The sequence below is a fragment of the Nicotiana tabacum genome, chromosome 22, assembly GCF_000715075.1.
Source record: "Nicotiana tabacum cultivar K326 chromosome 22, ASM71507v2, whole genome shotgun sequence".
Taxonomy (NCBI): Eukaryota; Viridiplantae; Streptophyta; class Magnoliopsida; order Solanales; family Solanaceae; genus Nicotiana; species Nicotiana tabacum.
In genome coordinates, this window is record NC_134101.1 from 35394822 (window position 1) to 35406320 (window position 11499).

Consider the following 11499-nt stretch of genomic DNA (forward strand, 5'->3'; position numbering starts at 1 on the left):
TTATGCTCTTGCTTGCTGGTGGTGGTTTTAAACAAACTTTCTTTTGCTTGGGTCTGTACAACTTATGCCTCTGCTGAAGGCACTACTTTTGCTGCACTACCTCACTAGTTATTATGTATATTACTTCCTATATTACTTATATTGTGTGCTTTTCTTTCCTTTTTGATTGATGTCAAAGGGGGAGAACAGTGTAGAGAAGTAAACCACTCAGGAGGAGACAACACTCATTCAGGGGGAGATGGCATCAACTCAGGGGGAGCAACTTAGAGATGAAATAAAAAGGGAAGTCTCATAATTAATGTTTACTCTCTCTTGATTGTCATCATAAAAAAGGGGGAGATTATTAAGTTATATTCCAAAGTTTCAATGATGACAATGTTCACTTACCTTGGTTTGCAAGAATCGAAATCATCAAAAGGAAAGAATACTAATGAGAAGCTGTCCAAAGATGTGATTGCTGAATTAATGGACAAGAAGAAGGAATCAAATTTTAGCACATCCATTCGCCCTCAATCAAAGGAAATCAGATTACAAATCAATGAGCTATTGCCAGCAAATATTCAGTATCCTTAATTAAGCTCTATCGTAGGCTTGAATATTTCCTCAATGTAAGCCTGTGACAAGGAAAGTCACGATCGAATTCGGTCCCTCCCAAGAGCAGGATTCGAAGAGGCACCCCTTGGGTCAAATCCCTTTGAAGATCTCGTGCCTCTATTTTCGGTCAAGGCTCAACGGCTCTCTTCTCTCCTATAAGAAGTCTGCTAAGATCAAATGGAAGATTTGTGCAACTACACACATTATTTTCTAAGTCTCGCTACTTTTTAGCCTAAACACTGTAATCCTCAGTTTATCAGTGTCTCAAAAGATAGGAAGAATTAGAACACAAAAGAGAGTTGTGTCATTATTCAAAATTCATTGTTGCTATACTTGGTTGGTGGTGAACGAATCAAAACCATCTGTATTGTAATACTTTCAAGATCTAAAGGGAACCCTTGTGACCCAAGGGAAACTGAATGTAAGTACTACACCGGTACCGAACCAATATAAAATCATTGTGTGTTATTCTCTTTACATTTACTATTATCTTACATTCTGCTCTTAATCTAGTCAACTAAAATCATCGTTAGTCGACTATTTTTTTAATAGACCACAATTCACCCCCGTACCTTCAGCGTATAAAACATGCGGCCTGCTTAGAGGAGGAATTTGGCCACTTCAAAATTACGGCATTTTTTAAGTTCAAAAGAATCCAGCTACAACTATTGCGCAAAAAGTAAAGTTGCATTTTACCTCAAAAGGACAAACCTTAATTTGGTTAATTCTCCTATCAGGGAGATTGCTACTGCTTGCTGGGAGATACTAGATGCGGGAATATACAAATCAATATGATAGGTATCAGGAAAAAAATTGGACAAACAAGGTTAAATTAATGGTATTATAATCTTTCCAATTTCATTTTATTACAACAACAACAATAACAACAAGCCCAGTATTTTCTCACAAGTGGGGTCTGGAGAGGGTAAGATGTACGCAGCCTTACCCCTACCCTAGAAGGATAGAAAAACTGTTTCCGATAGACCCTCGGTTGGAGAACGGATGCCAAAAGTAATGGCAACAAAAAGGAATAACAACAAGATAAAAATATTGAAGCCAAGAAAGCAATTAAACTCTAGGTAATAATAGCAATCTATGAATATACTAACACTAATGTTAGCGAACTGGGAAAGACAAAGAGATACGCTCGACTATCTACTAGTCTTCTACCCTAAACCTCGACCTACACACCCTCATATCTAGGGCCATGTCCTCAGTCAACTCCAGTTGCGCCATGTCCCTCCTAATAACCTTGACCCAAGACTTCTTAGGCCTGCCTCTTCCCCTCCTGATACCCACTAAGTCTAACCTCTCGCACCTTCTGACCGGGCTTCTATACTTCTCCTCTTAACATGTCCGAATCATGTCATCCTCGCCTCCCGCTTCATTTCCTCCACAGAAGTCACTCCCACCTTATCCCCAATAACTTTATTCCTAATCTTATCCAACCTGGTATGCCCACACATTCCCCTTGACATCTTCATCTCAGCTACTTTTATCTTTTAGACATGAGTGTTCTTGATCGGCCAACACTCTGCGCCATACAGCATAGTCGGTCTAATTACAATCTTATAGAACTTACCTTTTAAGTCTCAGCGGCACATTTTTATCACACAAGACACCGGAAGCGAGCCTCCACTTCATCCATCCAGCTCCAATACGGTGCGTGACATCCTTATCAATCTCTCTGTTACCTTGTATTATAGATCCAAAGTACTTGAAACTACCTCTCTTGGGGATAACTTGTGTATTAAGCTTCACCTCCATGTCCGCTTCCTGGTTAACGTTGTTGAACTTGCACTTCAAGTATTCCGTCTTGGTCCTGCTCAACTTGAAACCCAAATAACATACACCATGACAACTCTCCTTGAGTGTGTCACGTCAATGCGTCCAATTTCATTCTATTCATGAGCATTTTTACTATATTCGATTGACTCTCTGTTGCTAATGCCATCAATAGGTGAACTACCCCTATGGACCATTTAAGCATTTTTTTGAATGCATGCGCCAAGTCTAGAAAATAGGGTATGATTGATGGAGATCGTTGCAATTCTATATCAGGAGCTGCATGTGCTCTTCAAGCAAGCACTATTCGTCTCCCTGCTATCGCAGGTTGTCAAGAATCAACTGGTTATTCTTTTACTTTATTTTTAAAGGGTGTGACTTCCTTCTTTTAATTCTTATATTTTCCTGATAAATGCAGTGATGCTTTACATCAACTATCTACTGATCTCACAGTCAAGTAACAGGAAGCAATTCCTCATATGTATGTACTGACATATACAAATCTGCAATGCAGTTTCTTTACCTTATTGCCTCAACTGCTTGATTTACTTTTGCCATGTTTGTCATAAACTTAATTAATGTTCTGGAGAAACCAAAAATATGTCTGTTCTTGTACTCTTTGCCTAGGCTCATTGACAGGATTCACAAAAAATGACAAGATTTCATTAGAATATCGGTTGGTGTACAAGAATTCCATTTACTTTGACATTCACTGGTCAAAAATATTGTATTTTCCTGTTTCCAAAATTACAACGGGCGTTGTGGTGGTGACTATAGATTGTATCTCTATACATTTAGTATTCACATTTTTGCTGGATAGTAGAGGCCAAAAGTATGCTTGAATACTGAGGTGGAGACCACAGCTGAATGGCATCATCTGTTTCCCAAAATAGTAGTATGAGTTTTATCTTGGCATAAAAATTTCAGAACTATTTGAAAGTAACCTTAGTGAATGCTTCGAAATCATTACCTTGTCAATAGGTCCTAGTAGACCAGTGCTTGTTGAAAGTAATTCAGGCGTTTTACCCCTTACAGCCATCGTGCAGTTATGGCACTTTATCTGATTGATTATCAGATATGCCGCTTCTTACTTCCTGAGAGATAAAAGGGCATAGAACAGCTTAAGTACATGTAATTTCTATTTCAATGCATAAACATAAATTTCCTCGAACATAAAAGGAAGCTTAGTGTAGATAGCCAACCTCACTCACTGCTAAGCTTTCTTGTGAACTTGTGGGACGTGAAGTAAACCGACCTCTGCGTCTATAGTCTAATGCAAAATCTTTTAGTCGTTCCAATTCAGGCAATATGTCTGAACCGAGGTCTGGCCTGTCCTTCCTCCTGAGTTCGCAACATTTCAAAGCTAATTTAGCCAAGGATAGAGCCTCCTCCAAGGGCCAATCATTCACTGATGGATCAAGTATATCATCAAAGTTTCCTTTTTCAATTGACCTCTCGACGTGGTGTGTCAATCCCATTGGAGGCCTTGCTGTAATTATTTGTAATAACATGATGCCCAAAGAGTAAATATCTGATTTTGGATTCAGCATCCCAGTCTGCTGGTATTCTGGGTCAATATAGCAAAATGTCCCAGCAGCTGATGTCATGATATACTGAGTGACACTATCGGAGACAGACGCTGGAACCAATCTGGCTAAGCCAACATCACTAATCTTACTTTTGTAGTTAGTATCTAAGAGAATATTAGCAGGTTTGAGGTCTCGATGCACGATGGGTTCTGGTCTTGATCGGTGAAAGAAGTGAAGGGCAGCAGCAATTTCCGCAGCTATCCTGAAACGAGCAGGCCATGGTATAGGAGGACTTTGGTTTTTGCAGAACAACCTATCCTCTAAGCTGCCATTTTCCATATATTCATAGACAAGGCAACCATACTCCGGACAAGCTCCCAAGAGGAGAACCACATTTGGATGTCTCAAACGGTTTAGAACTTCAAGCTGCAATAAAAGGAACCTAATTGTATTGGATGTCCAAAACGTCTGCTTTATCTGTAACGAAAAACATGGAAAAGTACCTCTTGCTGAAACTGTGTTTGTCCCTGTGACATGTCTGACCGTAAAACTTTAATAGCAACTGCAGTGTGATCCAGATAGGCTTTGTACACAGGACCATATCCACCTTCACCAATCTTCTTTGAATTGGAGAAGTAATTTGTTGCAGCTTCAATTTCGTCAATTGAGTATCTCCTATAGCGAATTGCACTGCGGGCAAATGCATCTTGTGCTTTCTTCATCTCTTCTGCTTCATGCAGAAAATTCTGTTCTACACGCTTTCGCTTCTCAGATTCCAATTCTGCTATTTGTTGCGCCATCCGCGCTACTTCTAAAGCAGCCTTGCACTTTTGCTTCTCCTTTTCCACCATAGCCCGTGCCGCCACTTGAGCCTCCTTCGCTTCTTCTAATTTGCATGCCTCTTCTGACTTCAAATGATCAATCTCTCTTGCCTTTAAAAATGAAAAATAAGTTGCATGGACGTGGTATAAATGTATAATTATTTATTTGGAATATGAATAATTCATGTGCTGAAAAGAGTATGTGACTGCCGAATTCTGACCTGTCTTCTACAAGTTTCATTGTACATATCCAGGGTTTGCTTCAGTTCAAGTTTTAGCCTTTTCATTTCCTCCTCCAACTCTGCCTGCAATGCATGCAAATATGAGCAAAAACTAGTCAGTTGATCTGTGTTAGCTACAATCTTTCAGGTCACGTAATGGGCAGTTTTTAGGTAAGTTTAAGGACACTTAAAGCTTAATTATCTTTTGACTATGGGTAAAACAGATCGGCCATATGAGTGCAATCCACAACTAGAATGCCCAGATTGGTGTTTGGTATAGTTTTTAGGAAAACTAGAAGTTTTACTATCATAAAATAAACTGAGTACTGATGCTGTTATCTGCTCATGGGATAGTCATTACCAAGGAAAACAGAAAAGAAGTTCAAATTTAATTGGTATTGTGATTCTTTTGTCCAATGCACAACTATCTCCTAGCTATACATGTTCATCTGAACATAGTTCTAGCAGAATAGCTGCTGTGGATTTCCTAAAAAGCAAAGAGTAGACGACAACATAATGGCCTTAGATGTTTGCTGATGTAGCAAATAGTGTAATAACAAGTGTTGCAAACAGCTAAAATGGTTAGTGAATCCAAGGTTTATTCATTTTTGCCAGATCAATGGAGCATATTTGAACTTACTGCATTTTGAGAGGAGACGGAGCACCTAGAAGCATCTGAAATGTGACAAGAGTCCAAATGCTCAAAGGACATATCAGAGGACCGGAAATTTGAGGAGCCAGAAAGATTACTCGAACCAGATGTAGAGTAGGATGAATTCTCTTTAGTGTGGATACGAAGATTTAGGTTATTGACTGGGTACTGGGCTGAAGGTATTAGGTTACCAAGGTGTCTATCATTTAGTATTTGAATAAAATCCAAATTTGGATCCACGGCATTCTGAGAGGAGGTTTCACTGCTTCCGGGGAGCTCTGGTTGTGGCATCCCCTCACCTAATTCACCACTATGCTCCAATGATTGCGCAGGAGTAAGATTCTTGCTGCCAGGCTGTCTCACTAGTTGAGTTTTCTTGATAAGGTCATTGATATTGTTAACAGATTGATAATTTGGTGAAGGAGTTGTGCTGCTGTGTTGGCTGTCCGACAATGCCTGTGGCGTACACTCACTGGCACTGCTGTAGTTTGGTGAAGCATTCTGGCTCACAGGAAGCCTATCCGACGCATTGCTGCTATCAAATGATATGCTCTGGCTACCTGCACCGATAAACTCAGAGGATCCCGTACTTCTCCAACTCCCATGGCTGAAAATTTGTGTATTAAAATCATGAAATAAGATGTCAATACATTTATTTGTCAGCATCATCAAATGAAGAAACTAAATCATGAGAAAAAAGTAATCTTCTGTAATAGTAATCTAAAGAGTCTTATCCTCTACACAAGCGCTTTGAACAATGCGATACCTTACTTTCATCAATTATGAGAGGTTTTGTTAATATACTTACGCGGTAAGTGCTTGAGAAACTGGGGAATCTTGTGTGGATCCTGTTTGAGATGATTGGCCGGAGCTTGCTTTACTGCTAGGTGTGGCAGGTTGACTTGCTGACTTAAGTTTTAGAACTTTTCCTCTTGATATTGCATAGATTGAGCAGAACTCAGGCACTGATCTGGTTAAAGAGCTTGGCACATCTTGATTTTTAAATGCTCTGACATAGAAAGCCAAGAATTATAACTCCTTTAAATACAAAGAAAAACCAAGGAAGCAATTGATGCTTAAATAATGGCAGCCCGATCAAAGTATCCCGCTTTCACGCAGGGTTCGGGGAAGGGCCGCACTCCAAGGGATGTGATGTAGGCAGCCTACTCTAATGCAAGTATCAGTGGCTGATTTCACGGCTCGAACCCGTGACCGATTGATGCTTAGACCCTGCTTAAAAAACCTATGAGAGTCAAGTTTCTAAGAGTTCCATGACTCAACAAGTGCTCGAAAACAGGAAAAAAAGGAGCTTAAGTTTCCTGCTTAACATACTGTGGACTCCCAAGCACAACTAAGGACATGGAAACAAATAGAAATTATACCTTGCTAAGGCATTCCGGGTTGAAGCGCCAACGACGATGGTGGTGATGAAGGTCTGAGTGATATACTCAGCTAATGCATGTGCAACGTCGTCGTCCTGGAGGATTACTTCCTTTGCCTGAATCTGGAATGATAAAAGTAATTTCAAAATGCTCACAACTGCATAAATTCTATTACCATGTACCATGTAACCTTTGATTTCCACAATTTGTGGATCTTCTCATCTCAAAAATTTGAAGAACACTGTTATTAGTTACTTTTCTAGAATACCTCGTAATGCTTTGTTTTCTCAAGCCAGAATATCATGTTAATTGCTTTAAAAGAATCCCAATTCAAACCAAACACCAAACCATTTTTAATCCAATTACTTAAAACATCAAATATTGATTATCCCTTTTTTGCATTGCTTCATAATTCCCACAGTTCTTACAAAAAGAAAAAAAAGTAATTAGCTACGAACTTAGTCGCTAAAGGGCTTGTTGCTAACAGAATTTCTTGACAATCCGTTGCTAATGTCGCTAAATTGGATTAGCGATTTTTTTGTTTAGCTACAGAATTCGTCTATCGCTAATTCTTGTGTTGTTAGTAGTAAGAGACCAAGCAGATAAAAAAAGTAGGTGATAACAAGGTTATTACCCCCTTTCGAGCACAAATTCCACGATAAGGAAGGAAGAACTGATTCATTTCAGCCAGCGATGGAGAATGGCCTTCTTTAGGAATCATGTTATCTGCAATGTATAGAACAACATAAATGCAAAGTGACAAACAGATAAAAACACCCAATTTCTAAAACTGAGACTATAAAATCTCGTCGTTAGCCTTAGATTTACATTTTTAATAGGTAAATTGGATTTACATATTAAATTTGAAGGCATTGTTCATCATTCTTTCTTTTCTTCCTTTTTTTTGTCTGCCTCAGATCAATTTCATGCAAATGAGCTTAGCAAAACTCGGATAAAGGAGGGTTACAGCAGGTTGACCACCAGCGTAAAAACAATAAAATTATTACACAAAAATTAAGATTGACGTATAGTTGATTGAAATCAATTTCTAGAGTATTAATTCTGATACATACGAGAATGGGAATGCAAGTTTTCTTGGACATGAACGTGGATAAGGACCATTTGGCCATTCTTTATATTGAGGTTATCAACCGCCCAACGCACAGCATGTTGGCTGTTCTTGTCTCTGTCTATGGCCACAGCTACGGTGGTATCATCTCGGGAACTCCCACTCTTTACCATGCTCTTTAAATATATGGTTCGTAGAGGGCGAATCTAGGATTTATAATCCGTGAGTTCAGAATGTGTATATATAATCTACAAACATATATACACAAGCATTAAATTTATTGCTTGTGTACTAACGGATCGAGCGAAGCAATGGATTTTGAATCCATTGATCCGCTCTGAATCCGCTTCTGGCTGCTACCAGAACCAGCACGAGCACCACTGGCACCCGCTTGGTTTGGCCGTTACAGGGCGGAGCACATCCATGCATGCACCAATGTGTGCCGCCGCCGCCACCACCACCAAAAGAAAACAGAAAATTTCTAGTTATGAATATATCTGAATGGTTTAGAAAAAATATATATGAAAAATGATATATGGAACAACAACGTTGTTTTTGATTGGGACATGGTTCTTGTTATTTTATTCAGACCCTTCCCTTTACTTATGCATGTTCTAAGTTTTAGGAAGCTACTTCAAATCTTCACCACTCAATATTGGTTAGTCCTCTCGCGAGTCCCAATAATTCAAATCATAATGACACTTGATTTGACTTCCACTAGCACAAAGCCAATTACGGAAAGATTTAGCCCATATACCTGCTGTAATATAATACAGCTCACATAACCATATTTGAAAAGTGTAGATTTTGTTTGCAATATATTTTTTGGGATCCAAAAATATTACATTGTGTGGTGGATATCATTTGCACAAGTTGTATCTTTTCTTTTTCAACTAAGAGGCCAAGACTTTTTTGCTTACTAGTTTTAGTGTACGTGCGTTGCACGTGAAGTTTACATATGTCAATAAAAGTATATAGAATATAGATTTAAAAAGAATTATGAATATAAACTTAAACTCTTAATAAGGATTAAACAAGATTAGGAAAATTTAATCTTTAACTCTCTGACTAAAATAATAACTATATTACTTTCAACTACTGTAAACCTCGTTCATAAGCTAAATATTCAGTAGTATTTTTCTATAATTTATAAATGCTTATTAACCTTGCTTGATGGTCTAATAACTATGGAGGGAATTACAAATGTCATAATACACTTCAAAGTATCTATAACTAACATTTACATTTTTAAGTTTCTTTATTATATTATATTTACGTTAACTTCTCTTCAAATATATACATCATAAAGAGTCTTAGCAAGAAAATCATTGTTATTTGGTAAACCCTTAATTTAAATAATAATTGACTTCTTAAAACAAATTTAACGCGAGAATGATGTTCTACGTTCATACATAGAAGGAAATGGGTTCAAATATTATTTAAAGGAAATAATTCTAATTCAAATAAGGAAAAAATTAATAAGTACTAAAATTTTAGTTGATTTCAAAGTACTATATTTTAGGAAAATAATTAAATGACTATTCATAAATATTAGGGAACTAATTAAATAATTAATCCTACATATTAGAAAATTAATTAAATGACTATTTTTTCTAGCGTGAACTCTATTTATAAAGGGGTAAAAAAGGCGAACGACATTTCGCTAAGGGCCTTCGTGCTTTTAATATAGTATAGATAAAAGGAAGGACATTAATTCATTTTAATCATACCAACAAGACTTGAGTCTTCATTTCTTGTTTCTTCTTTTCCTCATTTATTAAGAGTGTTTTGTATGAGAGTTAGTGTCGGGAAACACTTATGTGAATCCTTTCTTTGGAGTGATCTTGTGAGCTTATTCCCTTAGGGTATTTGGGATTAATTAGAGTATTTACTCTAGTTTTGTACTCTCTTTTGTACTCTTACTAGTAAATTTATCGCGCTTCGCGCGTTCATAAAAGATGTCATTACATTTACATTGAAATTAATAAGTTAATAATGAAATTACATGTCATCCCTAAAAAAAAATTATAAAGTACTTTTTCGTCTATGTACAACTAAAGAAATCCAAAAGTCACTTGTTAAATTGTTTAATTACTCCTTCCTCTCCCCTCTTCTTTCTCACGCCTCTTTCAAAAGTTTCTTAGCCAGATGAAAGATTAGCTTTTGTTATACACTCCTTAATACTTAAGTATTGAAATTTATGAAATAGATATTTAATTGAGTAATTAAAACATTGTACTAAACATAACAACACACAAGTTAAGGAACAAAAATTATCAAGTATTCATATAACATATGAAATTAAAAGAAGTTAAAAGTAGACTTAAATAATTAAAAAAAATTGATTATTGAAACTTTAAAGAAGCGAAGCAACTAAAATTGTAATCATATGATTTTTTAACCATATGCAGTTGACATTTGTGGACCTTGCGAGCCCCAAATTCTGTGAACCTTCACCTCTGTGAATCTCAGGGGTAAGCATATATCTACTACTCTTTGCATTTCTTGATGAGATGCATTGAAGCCTGTTGCTACCAAACATTTTTCTACACTTGAGGAAAAATAATATATTATCAAACAACGCAACATAATCAACATTGTCAGTTTATAAACGGTTAGTTTCTATCTTTCCATAGATATAGACAAAATGCTATCATTTCTTTCATTAAGTAGCAAATAGAATTCTGCCAAAGATGTCGTTGTTCAAAGATTTTGGTAGATAACAAATTAAACACAATCATTAAGAAAATAGTGAATATAACTAAATTTGATCCTCACTTAGCAAACGTTGATCTGTACGGCTGTACCTATTCTTGAACTCAGCTGCATACTTTACAAACACCGTTAGACTAAGCAAAGGGCTTCCAGACGGTTGCTGCCAACTTGATTTGTATTAAAATTATCAAACCGTGGTCAATGAAAGTGGTGAAAGCGAAATTGTCAAGTTGAGCATAATAGTATGAAAACAATTCCAAATTGAATAGCTATTGGCCATAGGAATAAAAACAAACTCAAAGCAAATGTGAAGTTGGAGCAACATCATAGATCCGATTTTTTTTTTCTTTTGTTCCCCATGACGCAACACTGATTCAACAAAACTCTGCTATCCGGAGATATAAAATAAAACAAACAGTGACTTGATTTTTGATATTCTCTTGGTTCTCCAAATTATATTAGAGGGTTGCTAACAATAGATGCAGAGATGGTAAGAGGATAGAATCGGGTTTGTATGTGAACAACAGGAGAAGCAATGTCTACGAAGATAAAGTGACAAGGAAATATTTAGAGATAAGTTTTTATTGTTAACTCATTTATTTATGAATTTCTCATTAAGAAATATTCTTTCAATCAAGTCTAAGCTCCATATCACTATATTTATAATCAACTTTTATAGACATTGTTGTTAAACATTGTTACCACTAAAAATACCAGTAAAACAACATTCT

General features: G+C 36.8%; 2 protein-coding genes across 2 annotated transcripts; both read right to left on the minus strand.

The window, feature by feature from the left end:
* Window positions 1-1955: 1955 nt before the first annotated feature.
* Window positions 1956-2937, minus strand: LOC107785905 (uncharacterized). Its single transcript, XM_016607312.1, has 3 exons — window positions 2903-2937; window positions 2177-2416; window positions 1956-2043 (listed from the first exon to the last, which is right to left on the minus strand). Exons 1-3 carry the CDS (start codon window positions 2935-2937, stop codon window positions 1956-1958), a joined length of 363 nt encoding a protein of 120 aa, XP_016462798.1.
* An 83-nt stretch (window positions 2938-3020) lies between these two features.
* On the minus strand, window positions 3021-8585 carry LOC107785913 (U-box domain-containing protein 52-like). Its single transcript, XM_016607329.2, has 10 exons — window positions 8058-8585; window positions 7619-7710; window positions 6985-7106; window positions 6411-6611; window positions 5591-6209; window positions 4951-5034; window positions 4412-4840; window positions 3582-4334; window positions 3350-3473; window positions 3021-3256 (listed from the first exon to the last, which is right to left on the minus strand). Exons 1-9 carry the CDS (start codon window positions 8224-8226, stop codon window positions 3426-3428), a joined length of 2517 nt encoding a protein of 838 aa, XP_016462815.2. The 5' UTR covers window positions 8227-8585; the 3' UTR covers window positions 3021-3256; window positions 3350-3425.
* Between the last annotated feature and the right edge of the window lie 2914 nt (window positions 8586-11499).